This window comes from Melanotaenia boesemani, chromosome 1 (genome assembly GCF_017639745.1).
Source record: "Melanotaenia boesemani isolate fMelBoe1 chromosome 1, fMelBoe1.pri, whole genome shotgun sequence".
NCBI classification, from domain to species: Eukaryota; Metazoa; Chordata; class Actinopteri; order Atheriniformes; family Melanotaeniidae; genus Melanotaenia; species Melanotaenia boesemani.
In genome coordinates this window covers 35,294,476-35,312,354 of record NC_055682.1, presented here as the reverse complement: position 1 = coordinate 35,312,354, position 17,879 = coordinate 35,294,476, and the positions used below count along the sequence as shown (strand labels likewise).

Genomic DNA, 17,879 nt, shown 5'->3' with positions numbered 1-17,879 from the left:
TCTGCATAAAAACAGTTCCAAAATATAATATATATTATAATATATTATATTATATATTTATAATATATAATAGTTTCTGTAAAGAGGAGTCAGGCAATATCATTCCTAAGCTGTGTTCAAACCTGGTGACAACTACAAGAAATGTCATCACTGTGCTTGTCAACAAGGGTTTTTCCACCAAAAGTAAATCCAAGTAAACCTTGATGTGAAATTGTCTTTCTCTTTTTTGTTGGTTTTTTGTTATGTCAAGACCAGATTGTTTTTTGTTTTTTTTCTTCTCATTTTAATTTTTTTTTTTTTTTTTTTTTACAGAAACTGAAGATTGCACTATAAAAATGTCCCATGCTAATGACTGAAAACTAACTGGTTTTACTGTGCTGACTGGTTTCTCAACATTCAATTTTACTGCATTGCAAATTGAAGTTTAAAGACCACGCCTCTGTTGCGCACTCAGTCAGTCAGAATGACAGCAAGGAGCCAGTTTATCTGGGCTATTCTGAGCAACAGCATGTTGACTCAGTGAGGCAGGTATGTTTGTGGCTATGATGGGGACAAGGACACACAGTACAGCCACTCACAGGCCATTATGTGTAAACATGGAGCGAGAGTGTGTTTCAGTTGAATACACAGTACAGGTGCAGCTCTTTCCACACCCAAATTAGATTTATGTTACTGTTGGATTAGGTAACTGGAACATGTAGCTCACATTCCTCAACTACTTTAGTGTATTGACCAAATAGTGATTTATTGCCTGAGCATTGCTGTTATCAAGAGCTGAGCGCAAGATTCTAGAAGAGGAAATTTACTGGACTATGAAACTACCCAGTTTTAAGTCTTGTCTGAGCCAAAATAAAACACAGAACTTTCTGTGAATGTTCTGACCTCTAACAGGCACTATCATAGAAGCTACTGTTCCCAGCAAAACACAAAAACAATCTTGTACAGACGTAAATGCATGGGACTGACTTGGAATGATAAGATAAAGAGTCTTAAAGAGGCTTTTCTTGATCTTAAAGAAAATGAAGTAGCAAACTTATTTTGTTTTATACTATGTAAGTAATTTTAGTATTTTCTTCATAAAGATTATACTAACTTCTGCTGACATGTTTGTTTCTGTATTTCCTTTTCCCAGGGCTGCAACCCGTTCGCACAGACTGGACGAAGTAAACTGCAGAACAAGCGAGCCAGTCTGAACCAGCAGATCATCAAACAGATGAGGATGAGGGCTGGAGCTGAGAATCTGCTGAAGTAAGACCAAACTAACACTTGCATAGCACATAATATATGGATACACTCCCTCTGAGCATGCTTAACCCTTTAACCCCTGAATTTTTTTACACTATATATATATATATATATATATATATATATATATATATATATATATATATATATATATGGAATAAAAAAGTAAATATTAAATAAGACTATAACAATAGATGAAAATAAATTGTAAAAAAATAAAAAACAAAACATAAATTATAGTAAATTGATAATAACAAATAAAAAATAAATGAATAAAATAAAATTAGCAGATTTGCAACAATAAACGTCAAGGAGTTATCAAGTCCACAAAAAGTGAGAATTATTCCTGAATGCACTTATTTTCGGCGCAAAAAAATATACCAGGTTGAGTTAAACTCACATAATGCAAACATGCAGCGGATGTAGGTTTACATGTGTTACATAAGGGGAAAAGTATTGAGAGAAGATGTTTGTTACATCACTGTAAACTCAAGCTGCTTTGCTGATTTCTTCTTTTATTTTTATAAGTTTGGCTGCACCTTTTTCAACGTTCTGTCATCACAGGGATCAGGTATTGTTGCATGATAACAGGTCTAAAGGAGGAGCCTCCATGTGGCCTGAAAACAAAAGAGCCACTGTGATATAGTTACGATGCGGTTCAGTAGAAACCTCTGAAAATGACACTTGCTCGACCTGTCATGTTGATTTTTTAAATTTTTTTTTTTTTTTGCTGTTTGTTTGGTTTATTATTTCCTTATTTTCTGTGTAGTCAGTGTCTCACATGCAGTAGACAGCATTCACATTACTTTTTTAAAAGCGGATAGTGAGTTCAGGATTCTCAGATTGCTGTAGATTATAGTTTTCTCTGTTTTTCTATCCACCTCATGCTCTTTGTGAGCTTTAACAGGGTTAGCTTGTCTCAAAACAGCTACATCAAGTTTGTGAAATGTTAATGTTCTCCTGTCAAAAAATGTGTCATTAAAAATGAAGCCTTGTGACAACCAGTGACATCATTTCCAATAACGTAATCATATCTATTTTTGATGAGCAAACTGCACAGAAACTGCAAATAAACCCTTGTATTTCTGAGAAATGGAGCCTATTTATAAGTTATTCTATTATTAGCTGCAGTTTTTTAAATTTTTATATTTTTAATGCTAGGCCAAAATCCACCAATAGCATATTAATATATTTCACTGATGACAAAATTTTCTCACATTATTGGCTACCATTGGCTTTATTACATTTAAAATGGCCAAAATGATCATTTTTGTTTGACACAATAGGATTGTCTCCTATCTCTGTTTTCCAATTAAGATTAATCTGAGGGAGGACACCATTGTGTCCCCCGTGAGTGACCTATATAAAAGCATGACAAGTATTGTTTTGATTCCATGTTGCACATTTTGGTCCTGCAGCAGAATATTGACCTCTTCAACAACAGGATATTGCTAGTTTATAACATAACTGAGTGTGTCTGGTCAGATATGAAGTGGTTCTTGATGCCAGTGTAAAAAGGATAATGGGCACTTTGAGAAAAGTGACAACCCTTTTTGAAGTTTCACTGATCGAAGGACTAAGTCGTTAGAGGATCCTTGGCATCAGAACAAACCATTTTCTGACATGGCATCCTAGAAATGTAGCCATTAAGGGCCCTTCATTGACTTTAAGAAACACCATGTGTTGCTGTAATGACTACAAGATTCAGATCCTTCATCAGGTCTTTGAATGTGGGTACAGACACAAAAATTCATAGGTGGTGTGTAGTTGGCATCAGAACTGTGGTCCAATTCGATCGCAGGTGTGGGTCAAGACTCTTTGGAGTAACGCCCGATGAGCTCCTGCTGCAAATGAGTCTCCAGCAGTATGAGTTCAGAAGGCCTGTTTTAGCCTGCTGTCAGCTTCTGAGGCCTCCACATTCCTCCAGTATCTCACATAGTCTGCCCAGAAAATGGTCTGTGTGTGTGCGTGTGTGCGTGTGTGTGTGTGTGTGTGTTTGCCAACCCACCTGCAGTCCAGAGAGTATCCTGGATGCATTTTTGAGTTCTAGGTATTCTTCCAGGCTTTCCAGGTTTAGTTTTAAGCACTTAAATCATGTACAATCCTTGTGTTATTCTATCTTTGTGTGTGTGTGTGTGTGTGTGTGTGTGTGTGTGTGTGTGTGTGTGTGTGTGTGTGTGTGTGTGTGTGTGTGTGTGTGTGTGTGTACAACAAAGAGTTGTCATGGCTACACTATCTACTAGGACTGTCAATTTTTCTTTTTTTTTTATTTATTTCTTTTTTTATTATTATTTTTGTTTAAAACCTTGTCCAGGTATGATATTTTGAGTTTTGAAAAATATATAACGTTTTTGGGAATAATTTTACTTAATTTAATGTAATTTGTTTTTCCTGAGTAGAGTGAGTAGAATGATTGTCATCTTGTGTGTCACTGGCTCTGATCATGTCTTTTTCTCCTCTCTTGTTCTGCATTCCTCTCTCGATCAGCAGCAGGTGGAGTCCGTCTGGTTGGACCAGGTTGTCTAAGTGGAAATGGTTGCTGCCTCAGATGCCTTAGGCCTCATGTGCACGCCGCACGGGCATGCTGAGACACTAAAACGCAAAAGTTTTGTTGAGTTTTGGGCTCTCGTTTACATGTTAACAGAAAACTGGATGAAACTGCAAAGGTTTGATGTGGACTCCAGTATGAAATTTTCTTTAATTGCAAGGACAATCCTGTTTGTGTGAACAGGACCTGAAATCTTTTGGCGATGATCACATTTGGCATGTTGTCATGGTCGATGGTGGACCGCTGTGTCTTGTTTGTGCTGCTGAATCTTTTTAGTTATTTGGTCTCCTAAAGCAAAAACTGCATTTGTGCAACATTTATGCTGTCAGCGAAGAGGCATCGATTACATGCGGCAGATGATCAAAACATCTATAGAAGAAGTTGTTGTGTCTTCGGTCTGATGAGGATTTAGTGCACAAATGGGATGTGTTGTAAAGTTTCACTACAGACCTTTCATGCACATTACATCGTTTCTATTCCTGTTCATGTTTTCCGTCTGCACTGAGGTACTTTTCATTCTGCTGTTGTGTAAATGCAGTTTTTTTCTAATCTGCAAAGAGAAACGTTTTGGTGGAAATGTTATGTAAACAGAGCCTTAGAGAACATGTGTCCTGAATGCTAATAATCTAGTTGTCTTAATGTTTTGGCACATACTGATAGTTCTTAGCTCCTCCTAACTGAGCCTAATTGAGAGGGTACAGCACAAAATTGTTGGACTTTTTCTAGAGCAGAAATCACTGAATACATAAATCTGTACTCATTTTACTGTAGTAGAGGGTGGTCAAGGACTTATTGACATTATATTCAGGATGAAGACCTTCAGACCACAGACAGCCCAGAGGATCCTTAGTCCTATCACTGTGAGCTGGTTGGATACAGTAAGGATTCTCATGCAAAGAAGCTGGACATAATAAACACTTCTTCAAGGAGAAAAGAACAGATTTCACTGATCTTTCAGCGTTTCTGAAGCTTGGCAGGTTCTGAAGTTGACAGAGAACCTACTATCACTCCAGGTCTGTGGATATTTGACGAGCCTCTCTTCCATAACAGTATGGCTAAGGCCTGTATCCCGTCACCCGTCTCCATAAGATCTGCCTTGAGGGAAGCCGGCTGCGTGAAGCTGGCAAATTTGACCTCATTTATAGAGGTATTGAGTCAGAAAGTAAATCTGTGGCCAAGATCCCTTTCCAGATTTGTGGATCAGATGATGAGGTCTCTTCCTGACCGGTGTAGATGTTTTATTTCTGATTTAGCAGGTTTATGGGATGAGGAGCCGCTGCACGTGTTGCCATCTTTGACTGTTGCTCCCAATGTGGAAGATCAGGACAAAAATCAGGACAGTTAGTTTTCTTTTACAGTTTCTAAGACTAAATAAATAAATAAATATGTGTGTGAAGCAGCATAAAGTCAGACATTTCCATTTTTTAAAGGATTTAAATGCGATGAAGTGGGTAGAGTTTTTGGCTCCAGCTCCACTATGGTGGTCTCTGTACAAGCTGCTTGTTGAGAAACAGGCAGCTGACCTCCAACAGAGGATTATACACAGTGCCATAGCTATGAACAGATACAAAGCACATCTTAATCCAAATAACTCAGGGAAATAGTTTCCTTTGTGATCAGCCTGAAACCGTTGCACATTTAGTCTGTGCATTAGCCAAGGTTACGTGGACTGGGGAGGTATTCTTATTGTCTTTGTTTATGGTCGCTCTAAAGTATGCTGTCAGAAAGAACCACAGGAAATGGGAAATAGATTAAAGTTTGCGTGTACATTTGGTGGCTACCCTCTTTAACTATTTGCATGATTAAAAAAATGATCTGCCAGTTTTAAAGCTGGGACATTATCAGATCCAGCTTCCGGTCTTCAGATCAGAAACCCTGAAGAAAAACATCACATTACGAAAAACTCCTTAACCTGCCAGAAGCATGAAACAGTCATTTCAGAGACGAAGATGAGGAAAACTTTAGTCAAGACACACTTGCTGGCTTACAGTCTGGTTCCCATGCACTGCAGGGTGATATTAGATTTTAATAACAGCTTCTGAGATAGTTTTCATCTGTTCTGTCCAAACCACAGCACCTCTACATCCTCAACCTAATATTTTCCCCAAACCAAACCTCCACAGAAACCTGTCAGCAGGCCAGTAGGAAGAGAGGCAGTAGTATTAATGTTAACCAGCGGCTTGCATCCATGTTGTCTTGTACTTTTATTGTCTTTTATGAAGTTACAATTAACACATTGGGACTATTATTGGAATAGACTATGATATTTAATAAAGATTAAAATGTTGTATGCTGTTTGCAGTACAAAGCCAAGCCAGCAAAGCCTTCATTTAGTAAAACCTGGATTTCTTGTTTCAGTTCTTTTGACCTGAGGTTGAACTGTTTTTTAATTCCTTGCCAACACTTCATCACAGATCACCTTTCTTGTTAAAACTACATCCTCTATCTTTACAGAGTAGACAGCAATCAGGTGACAAGGCAAGTTATGAGACGTGTCTGGACTGACAGGTTTTTGGTGCGGATGCGTGCATTTGTGTCCCATTTATTACCACTGACAGAAAACTTGGAGCCGCTGGGTAACACAGATAAGGTTATAGTGAGACCACCGGGGTGTGAGTGTTATCTTGTATCACCACAGATGCACGTAAATGGCAGGTTGTGTTTTCACGTACTGACAGTGTAACATAAATTCTTCATTATAAAGGATCTGGGCAGCCTTATCTCCATTGTACCATGAATCTTAGATGTTTTTCATTGTGGACAAAGGAAAACAATAAATAAATATATATCCAAGTATGATTTTGAACTTGTACAAAAGCCGATTTTTACTTGGATATAAATTATTTAAAGAAATTAAGAAAGATGGGCTTCCATTTTTTGCGCCATGCTAATGTGTCACACGGTCCTTTCATGACCTCTGATCTCTACTGCTTAAGTCCTCCTCCTGTCATTGTTCACAAATAACATGGAACACCAGACCTGCACTTAGCTACACAAGGATTGTGTGTGTGTGTGTGTGTGTGTGTGTGTGTGTGCATGCTTTTCTGTATGTAAATTACATGCTCAGCAGGCCACAGTGACGCAGGTCTGCGGTCCAGATTACCAGAGGGGAACACGCTTGTTTTACTAATATGTTGCAAGAAAGTTTGGTCATGTATGATTAAATAATGGTCAGACAGGTGTGTTTTCTTTAACCTTCCTTATCCTTTTTATTGAAAAAAGGGTTTATTAAGACTCTTTTTTTCTTATTATTTTATTTTTAATCTTCTATTTCTCCCTCTCTACAAAATACAGGGCTACATCCAACAATAAGGTTAAAGAGATGGTACTTTTGGAGTTGAGCTACGTTAACTCCAACCTGCAGCTGCTGATGGGACAGCTGGAAGGACTCAACAGCTCAGTGGAGGTCTACCAGAGCACACAGTAAGTCAAATATTTTTACTACCACTACTTCTAGACCTGGAAGCAATCATTAAAAATAAAAACAGTGTGACTTTACAGCAGAGTAAATGAGTCTACATTTGTGAAATTGACAAAATAAAGATTAGTTAGTTGAAGTAACAAAGATGACACTTGTTGTCGTAATGCATCGTAATGCGTGTATTTACAATTCTCTAGGAGAGAAGACAAATGTATGACTGCAGTTTCTCTATGTATAGGTCGGCACTGATCCAAACCTTTAAACTTATTATTTGTTACCTTGTCAAGATACTTTGATTTATCAATCTGTCAAGTGAAACCCCAAATTACTCCTCAGACAAATGACAAAGCACGCACACTGTGTTAATTGGCAGCTAGTGAGAGACAGATGTTTCTGACACTCTGGTTTAAGCTGTCAAGCTCTCTGTCAGATGAAAGATGCTTGATGACAGAGGAGCAGAGAAAAGGGGTGAATGGAGGAAGAGGTGGACCTTTAGAAAAACCATGAAGATAAAGTGCAATAGATTGTTACTGTTGTTAAACTGGACCAACAGGCTTTTGTGAGAGAGCAACAAGGAAACTATGTGCTGAAAATATATGCAAACTGAGATAAGCATCTAGTAAAAGGCTTTTCTCAGTCTCATGGACGGGTGTGTTCCATATGGGTGTTAGTGATAGGTCCTGGAGTTTTTATACAGACAATACAGCCTTATAGGGTGTGGATGAAAATGCAGCATGTGTATCAGGATCCTTCGTTGCCTCATTCACATGTTAGCAAAGCTTTAATGAAGCACAAAGGATCTGATGAGTGATGAGGAAATGTAGAGATTTAGCAACAAGCTGACAGATGTTTATGTGATATCTGGCATCTTTGTGTGGCAAATAACACGTTTCCTCATTGTCACATGAGATCCACTGACACCTGACTGCTTTTAGGCGGAACTTCCTGGTGTCAATCATTGAGTTAAAAAGAATTTTGTGATGATAAACTACACAAACCACCTGCTTTTACACACAAATAAACACTATACATACAAAGTATTTTATAACTTCCATGGCTGCACATTAGATTATAACAAAACCTTATACATATACATCCCAAATACATCTGCACCACGTTATATTCTCATATATGTATTATCATGCTTACACAAATCAAAACACATATACTTGTGTACTAAAGCCCTTGTCATTCACAACAGATCACAGCAGGGCAACTTGTTGGAGGGTGAGAGAGAGGGTGTGGAGGATGGGAGTGTTGTGTGGTGGTGGCCATGGTAACAGCTCTGAGAGTCATTAACACAAATGCTAAATACAGCTGCTAAAATCAGGCTTTTTTTCTATTCTTGAAACATTTGTGGGGATTTCAGGAGGAGCTGACCTATTTGGAGCTTTTTTTCATTTCTGACATATATCTTTTAGATGACCTCATGAAACCCAGAATACCAGCCTGTTTTTGACACTACAGTAAGCCCAGATTAGTTTGTTTGGCTACCAGGGTCTCAGTACTGTAAGAACCAGGAGGGTTTAACCTAGTTTCAGTGAATCAGGCTGCCAGTCTGCAGTGCTCCAAAGAGGCAGGACTCCCCATGTTAGTCTAAAAATGGTAAACTTTCCTCTTTGGAGTTTTGGGAGATCCACACTGTCCTGACTTTATTTGGCATTCTAGTGATTGTTTTTCTTCAGATAGTTTGCCTGAGAATTGGTTTGAAGTCCTTCTCAAATAAAAAAGAAACACCCACAAAAACACATTTAGTCAATAACAATATTGCCTTCTGTGTAAAATCTGAGGAGCTCAGTGTCCTCAGTCACATTCAGACTGAACTGAGAATCTGAACAAACAGCCTCTTAGAGAAGAACCTTCTCACTGTACCATGTGTACCAGGCACAGACAATAGACACTCCCTAAATCTAGCATCATTTTTCCACATGTGTGTTTAATAGACAGTTAAATGTGCAAAATTCACAGCTACCACATAATAATCACACTGTTAGGTGTACAAAAGTCTATACATACAAGCTTAAAGGTAATCTGTAAACAGGACTGTTGGATGTTTAGAGAAGGTTCTCACATGTAATTTCTGACTTGTCTCACTGTGATGATTCTCTGCAGTGACAATGGAGACTTAGTTTCCTCACTTCAGCCTGAAATACAACCTCACGCTTAAGTACAGAAACAAAACAACTCTCCTCACCTTTCTTTTCCCACAAGTCCACTGTCCTTTGAATAGCGTCTTTCTGGGCTTTCTCAGTCAAACCAGATTCAGCTGTTTTTTTTGTTTTTGGCATGAGGTAATGCATAACAGAAAGCACAGACAATCTGTACAGCCATAACAGCGTGGGTGTTTCAGCCACCTGTGAAAAAACAGCAGCTAATGACTGATTTAATTCTTCTTTCAAATATCAAAACAAATAAAAACGAAATATTAAATTGAAAATCAGTCTTTGCATACTTTTATAAGTTGACTGTAACAGTCAAACGTAAGTGTAGAGTAGTTTAAAAAAAACTAAAGGTGGTTAGATTTTAGTAGTGGCTTTAAATTTATCTGAAGTTTTGAGTTTCACACATATGGAGAGAAATTAAGTTTTCAAAAAGCTCTGCTTCTGTTGTCAAAAATCACACCAAGGTTTTTGACAATGGAGAATGCCAGCAGAATCACCAAACACTTGACATTTTCCAAACCAAACTACTTTAGTCTAATTTTTATTACTATTCAGAGGAGTTGAGCTCCATTCAAGGTTTTATTGTCACTGGGTTCAATAAAGGCTGCAGTGGATTTTTCAATGTTATTTTTTTAAACAACAAAAAAACAAACAAAGGGAACATACGTTTATAGTTAAAATCACACTGGACCCACAAAAGAGACTAGAAAAGGATTTGAATCAAGTCAGAACTGTACATTTATTTATTTTTTACTTATTTATTTACTTTTTTATACCAAAAGATGATGATGACGATGATGATCTACCATATTGAAGAAAGTTGTAAAAACACCAAAGTAGCAGCAATATGTCACCCAGGACCAGAAGTTTACTGGTTCAGTGATTTAATATCCAATTTGTTTAGTTCCTTTTTCACAATGTTGTTGACCTGGACAAACAGAATTCTCCTTCAGACTAATTCATGCTGCGAAATGCTGCAGAAATGCTGATGAATGAAAACAGCACCTCTCAATGCTTCATTAACTTCACTGCATAAAAGAAAAATTTCCTTTCTTGCATTTAAGAGATGAAATGTTCAGTGATCAGACAACTGGATCCCTCTACTTTAATTCATGGAAACAGACCAAAATTTATTGAATAAAATAAAATCGTCAGATAAAATGTACAGTTTATGAGTTCACAGTTTACATAATTAACATATAATGTGGGATAACAGATTGAGCTAGTAATAGAATCATTAGTAAGCCCTGGAATAATGTCGTGTTTGGACATTTATAGAGCTGTGCCACTGAATCACAGCTTAAATCTGAAGTTTTATTTGGAAATGTCCTCTAAAATTAAACTGCAAGTGAATCCTCTTCAAACAGCAAGTTTGTTTTCCAGAATTCCTCTGAAAGAGATTTCCATATCTCCCCTGTACATCTAGTGGAAGATCAGCGAGGTTGTCAGATTAAACCACCCACCAGACACTTTCATAAGAGTCAGAGGCCAAGAAGTCACATCATTCTGCTGTAAACTGAATCTGATCAACATGATATGTAACATAAAATATGTTGTAGTTAAATGCAGCACCATTTTCACACTTAAATAGGTTAGACTTGAGCTTTCCTTGATTGCTATAGCAGTAGTCGTCTGTTCTGAGTCTTTCTCACAGGCACTTGAATGATAAGTGGTAAGTGTGTGTGTGGGTGTACAGGGAGGGGGAGTGAGTTTCTGAGAGGCTTTTAACATTTTAGATTCCCAGTAGAACGGATAGCGTCTCCCCCCCCATGGACCTGCCTCTGCCAACGCAGAGAACAGACCAGGATGATCTCATCTGCAGGAACTGAAGCCCCTATTTTACTCTCAGTGTTACTGATGCGTAAGGATTTTTCTGTGGTTCACAGAGCCAGTGTATGAGAAGAATGCAGGCTTATCATCAAGTGATGACTGAGCATGAGAAGTTATTCCTCTGGACACGGATTCTTACATTTTGTGCAGAGAAAAAGCTGCATTTGGTTGTTAATATTAAGAACTGGTGTTTTGATGCCATTACTCATTGGAAGTTGTTTTATAACTAAAATGTCAAACCGTTCTAGAAACCAGCCAATTTTCTTTATTATTCTTACTATTTGTTGTTTTAATTATTTTTGTTTAACATCTTTTTTATTTTATTCTAACTCAAGCATGGGGAGGGATAAGATGCGTTTTACCGTTTCTATGGTTAGCAGTAGGCACCTGATAACAAGCTGACCCTGCTTTCCTTCTGTCAGTAACAAGGACCTTGTTGCCTTACAGCCAGAAATTCCAGACTATTCCGGTTCCAGCTGAGATCAAAACAGAAGGATTTCATGGCAGCCTCTGCTTATTGTGAAATTGGGTTAACATGAGAGAAGGTAGAAGCCAGGTTTAATAGTGGGCAGAAGAAAATTTCTTTATTACTGAAGTTAAGCTGCAACTCCAGAATAACTAATTAATAGGAAGTTGTGTAACCTTTCAAAACCCGAGGGCAAGAGGCCTGCGTTCACCTTTAAATCCTAGCCCCTGCAGAGTGTGTTTGCTGCACCATCTGCTTAATCCTGACTTCCCTCCTATGAAACTACAGTAGACATTACACAAGAATGCTAACTTTCTCTACCGACAATGTTGTTGCTTTGGGGTTCAGACTGTGCCCTGCACTGCTTATGTTTTTATTTTCTAATCGCATAAGGCTTGGTCTGTGGTCAAATAGAGTCCAATATTTCATTTGTTTTGCTTCAAGTTGCTTTTCGTCATCAAACCTGTGAATGCATCTGTGTGGATTACTGCAGATCTTTGTTAGGAAAGGATTTGCTGTCGTTCTGTCAGCTGTAGTCAGAATTGACCGACTTATTGTCCCTGTTGCCGTCACACCTGGGAGCAAAGCTCATGCGTATCATGTTGATCATGAGATGACTGATAGTGATATGTCTATTTGCCTTTCTGTTTTGCCTACAGAGAAACGGCCAACATTCCCCTCATTGCTCTGGGTCTAAAGGAGACAAAAGAAGTGGACTTCTCTACTCCTTTTAAGGTACACTGGAAACTCCTGAGTCCATATATTGTTACAAAAAACTGGAAGAATGACTATATCGCAAGTTTGGCTCATCAGTTAAAACTATAAATGCATGTTTTTTTCTCACGGCTAAATAAGATCAGCAGTTAGGTTAAAAGTATCCAAAAGGAATATGAAATACTCCAAAATTGTGTACTTTACATATGACCCACATTAGTCAGCATTGTTTGCACGTGGATTTAAAATGAGAGTCCCTTTTCATTAAGTATTTGGGTCACAGCGTCTACACCCTGCTCACCTGCCACTGTATTATTAACTAGTTCCAGAAGCTGAGCTGGTGTTGTTTTCACCTCGTAAAATCATGTTATGTCGTTGCAAAGGACGCTTAATTTGGCAGGAGCTACCACAGTTTAATACTTTGCAGGATTTTTGTTTGCTGTCACGTACCTACGGTCTTAAAACTGTACAAAAAGTAGGTCAGTAATTCTTACGACAAGAAAGGTTATCATCAAACTGTGTCCTGTGATTGTGGTGTAGCATTTCCTCTACTGGTTTGCCTGCAGGCGTTGTGAAAGGTGTTCCAACTTTATGATCTCTGCCCCATCTGTCATGTTTAGTTTTAATAGCCAGGTGCCTCTTCATTTGTCTGGCTCTGGAAGAAATCCAGTTCTCTCCAACCTGCTTGTTGCAGTTTGTTTTTGTTGCAGTTTAGAGTTGATTTGACAGAGTGGAACTGCTGTGAGTGACCGAAATGTTAAATGTCTGAGCCAGAAAATGCCACAGCTACTGGCCTAAAATGAAAAGTGGCATTTAGTGTAGATTCTTCTGTTTTTGACAGGACTTTATTTTGGAGCACTACAGTGAAGACGGGAGCAGTTTTGAAGATGAAATTGCTGACTTGATGGACCTGCGACAGGTAGTGTGTTTGACTGTTCTTATCCCACACAAAACACCACAAAGTCCTTCATCTCTGTCATTTGGTAAATGACGTAGTGTGTCACCAGTTACAAAGATGTCTTTCTCGTCCTCATCTCATCTTTTATTAACAATCAGTTGGTGTCAGTTTCATTTTTGAGTTACTGAAATATAAGTTTTGGCATTTCCATTGATGCATGAATAAAAAAGAGATGAAAGAAAAATAAACATTAGAAAAACACTTTATTAAAGAGAGCTAGTCATCAGTCAGTGGTGAGAGCACCACATGTCATTAGTATATTTATAGGTAGATATATGAAAATCTTTTGTAAAAAACTGAGTCAGCTGGCTATTTTTGAGGAAGGACGTTTGTATCTTTAACATTAAAAGGACCTTGTGATTACAGACTGTATCGGATCTCTTTTCTATTGTTTTGTAGGCATGCAGAACGCCGAGTCGAAACGAGAATGGGGTGGAGCTCCTTGCAAAATATTACAGCCATCTTCCTCTGATAGAGAGCCGATTCTTCTCCCCGACCCGCCACACTGGCATCTTCTTCACTTGGTACAGTTATCACAGATTCTTCCCAGTCAGCTGCTGGAGGGAAAATAAATCAAGCTTATAAGATGTGTTTAACAAGCAGCCTTAACTTTATAACCACCTCAGTGAAAGCCATTAAATAAGACTGTTAGAGGTGAAAGTAAAGAACATTACAAAGAAAACTTTCCTTTTCTTTAACTTAGTTTCCCTGTTTCTGAGGCGTTCAGTCTTGAAACACAAATGGTCATTGCTGTCACCTCTTATCACAGATCAGCTGGTATTTATCCACAGCTTCAAATGTGCAACAAGTAAAATAACTTCTTTGGTGGCAGCTGTTTAGTCATAACCTTCATGTGGCATTTTCCCATGGAAGGGAATTATAAAAAAAATTTAATAAGAAGTATTAAATAAGAAGTAGTGGGGCGTACATGCATGGATGGCTTTACTGGCAACATCAAAAATAGCTTGGAAATACTTTCTATATTTTATAACCATGGATGCACAAAGCAGACTTTGTGTATGTTATTGTTGTCACATTAGTCATTCATGCTAAGCCTAGTTTGTCAGTGGCTGGTTCAGTTCATTAGAAATTTAGTTAAGATGCAGCAAAAATTACAATAGAAGCTTTAAAGTGAAGGTGATTCCTTAATGACTTTACCAGGTATCTGGAAGAGAAAATTGAGAAGGGCAAGCCCCAAAGTTGGTGCAATTACAACTCAGATATATCTTCAGCACCTGTAATTTGTGAAATCTAGAAACAGATTGTGACAAACGGGCTTTTTCTTTGGCTGTTTAGCTGCTTAATTCACACTGAAGAAATATCTTTACAGTGTTTGTCTTTTTATTCCTTTAACTTTACAAAATCAGTGAGGTAGTTTATGATTATATTGACAGATGTAAATTGTGACAGGCCTAACTTCTTTCCTGCAGGTATGATTCCTTCACAGGAGTGCCATTATGCCAGCAGAACCTGTCTCTAGAGAAGGCAAGCATCCTCTTCAACATGGCTGCCCTCTACTCCCAGATCGGTACCCGCAGTGACAGACAGACGATAGTCGGCCTGGAAGAGGCCATCTCCTCCTTTCAGAAAGCTGCTGGTATGACTTGTTACTGGTGTTAATTCTAACATTTAAATACTTTTTTTTCTGTAAAGTGCTTTAATCTGTGAAACCTTGCAGAGAACAGAGACTGTGCCACAAATGGAAAGTGTCCACATTGAAAAGTGCATGAATCAAAGCTAAAAGCCATATAAACCATTTCCCCTAAATAGTTTTATTAAGACATCATATATGTAATTGATCTCTGTAATAACACAGTCACAGAAAAATGGCACCACAACAAACAAGGTCTCACTTTTAGTTTAAGAACCAGCCTCCACCCTCTGACTTTTGTTCCATGATGGATAGTTAATCCTTCCCATATTGCTGAACTCCAAAATGCACCAGTGATATGAAGTGGCCTCTCAGTCCTCAAAGGTTTTCAGGAAGCTCAAACAAGTCTTGATAGAATTATGACTTGGCAACACAGTCAATATTGCAGAATAATTACAGCTCTGAATATGGCTTGAGTTATGTTACTTTGATGACCATATTTTCGGCTTGTAAAAAGCAAAACATTTATGTTGTTTTGAAGAGCGACGTCCCAGCAGTGAACTTAGCTGGGCACTAACAAAGAGAGTATATAGAACACACAAGATATGTAGGAGGAAGGAGCCAGTCAACAACTAAGACTAGCAAGGAAGAGCTATGTTATTAAGTTGTCCACCACTTTCTGTTGCCAGTTTTTAGTCTGAGAGATGAGAAGCTGGAATGCAGTCTGACGGCGTCCAGTGAGCACGAAAAGTCGTTAAAATAGGTTCATGTTTTGGCTCTGTTTTAAAGAAACACAGACATTGATCTAAGAGTTATTAAGCTGTTTCCTCTACCACTGAATAGTTCGATAGCTATAAAAACCCACAACCAAACTAATGGGGACTTTTGGAACATCAGTAACAGAGTGTCAATGTTTAAGATCAAATATTATTACAGCCACATCGTTCATTTTGTGGATGAGGAAACGTTGACTCCTCTAAATGAACTGATTCAGTTTGGCTCATGAAATGTACTGTTACCGAAACATGCTGTCAGGCTGCTGTGTATGATATAATGCAAACAAAAACATGCAAACAAATGGCATGAAGCCTGGAAAGATAGCTTCTTTCATGACTGTAATTTTGCAAATGTACTCATTTTGAAAGTCCAGTTAAAAAATACAAACCCTTGGAAATATCTTTAAAGTCAAACCTTTCACTGATTAACTACTAACTTTTCCCACAGGTATCCTGAACCACCTTAAAGAGACTTTCACGCACACTCCCAGCTACGACATGAGTCCGGCTATGATCAGCATGCTGATTCGACTGATGCTCTCTCAAGCTCAAGAGTGCCTGTTTGAGAAGACTGCATTGCCAGGGATCCGAAACCAGTTCGAGTCTTTATTGAAAATGGCCCAAGAGGCTGCAAAGGTAAATAATAGAAAAATCACACATACAGTCCTTCTATTATATAAAGTAGTATTTCTTAACACTTGGAACAATATACTGAACTGAAAGTAAAGGAAAAGTGATAATGCCACTAGTCAGATTTTATTCAGCTCAGTGCTCTTCATGTCCTCATAGTAACACTATCATCTTCTCCCTGCCAGGTCTCAGAAATCTATGACCAAGTCCACCAGTCTATGATCCAGACCCCTATCAAAGACAATGTCCCGCTGTTTTGGTCCACCATGTCACAAGTCAAAACCAACCACTACCGCTCCATGGCACATTACTTTGTAGCCTCAGCACTGCTGGACCATGAGTGTAAGAAAAAGCTTTCATACAGATTTCATGTATAAAAGATTAACTAAGTTAGGAGTTTTTAATGAGTTAACAGTCTCTGCTGTCGCTATCTTAGTAACTGTATTTTTTGCTGTAGTCTCTGGTTTAAGCATGACCTTTGGCTGTTGAGGTGAAAATCACTTCTGGGTTTAGTATTAAAGGACTGTGGCTGCCTGCTTTTAAACACTCCTGAAAGTCCTTCCCTCAAAATTCTGTTTAGGCCACTGTGTTGGTTGTGTCAAAAAGCTGGACTGAACCACAGCTTCAATGCGATTACATAACAGCTATTTAAGGATCTACACATACACTCACACACACACCCAGAGGCTTTGTTTCCTGGAACTTTGGACAGAGACTGAGAAAGAAAAGCGAATTCAATGTAGGGAAAAGAGATGCTTGGAGTGAGTAGAACTGAGCTGAAATTCTGGAGGATTACAGCGGTGAAGCCTCTTGATGCTCTGCATAATCAGCTGGCTGACAGAGCCAAGAACCAAGAGAAAGCAAAGAAGGGTTGTTTTGTTTGTTTTGTTACAAAAAAAACACCCACTTGATTGATGGGAATGCTGTAGCTGGTTTTCTATTTGTGGGTTATTTGATTGTACTGATTAATTTGAATATCTTACTCATTACATTAAAAACAAGTTTTATTACTTATCTGCATCCTTATACTAGCTGTACAATCCAACCCCTATTCATAAGCTGTTTCCTTTCATACTTGTGATAGGGACTTGATCATTTGAAGAAACTACCTTGAATGGAAAATCAGATGGAGCATGAACAAAATTTAATAATCATATTCAGTTGTGTGATGGATAACCACAGCTCTTTGAATAGAAAATTACTGAAGAGCAGGACAACCGAGTGACGCAGCTTTAGCAGCTCATTAACGGATTCCTATGTGGACAAGGAAAATGAAGCAATTAACTACAGTCCTATAATGAGGGGACTCGAGCAAGAAAAGGAGAACTGAATGAAAATCGTTGTAGTTAAGAGATTAACTACAAACACTGGCAAATAAATGCTTGTACTGTCTCTGTGAGGCAGAATAAATCAGAGAAGCTCAGAGAAAGTTCTGATGATATAGATTCACCATTAAATTAAGCAAATGTAGAGATGAAAGAGAAGACTTTTTACAAGAAAATAGGAGGGCTTGTTTTTGAAGATTTGCATTTCATTCG

The 17,879-nt window shown here is 38.2% G+C and overlaps 1 protein-coding gene across 2 annotated transcripts in view; it reads left to right on the top strand.

Moving 5' to 3' along the window:
• The window catches only part of rhpn2 (rhophilin, Rho GTPase binding protein 2), a 28,334-nt gene that overhangs the window by 4,079 nt on the left and 6,376 nt on the right, over positions 1-17,879 (top strand). For both annotated transcript variants that reach the window (XM_041980760.1, XM_041980754.1), the window contains exons 2-9: positions 1,133-1,248; positions 7,088-7,216; positions 12,332-12,407; positions 13,228-13,305; positions 13,744-13,868; positions 14,775-14,941; positions 16,160-16,347; positions 16,527-16,683. In XM_041980760.1, the coding sequence (XP_041836694.1) occupies positions 1,133-1,248; positions 7,088-7,216; positions 12,332-12,407; positions 13,228-13,305; positions 13,744-13,868; positions 14,775-14,941; positions 16,160-16,347; positions 16,527-16,683 (1,036 nt within the window). The remainder of the gene's footprint in view (positions 1-1,132; positions 1,249-7,087; positions 7,217-12,331; positions 12,408-13,227; positions 13,306-13,743; positions 13,869-14,774; positions 14,942-16,159; positions 16,348-16,526; positions 16,684-17,879) is intronic.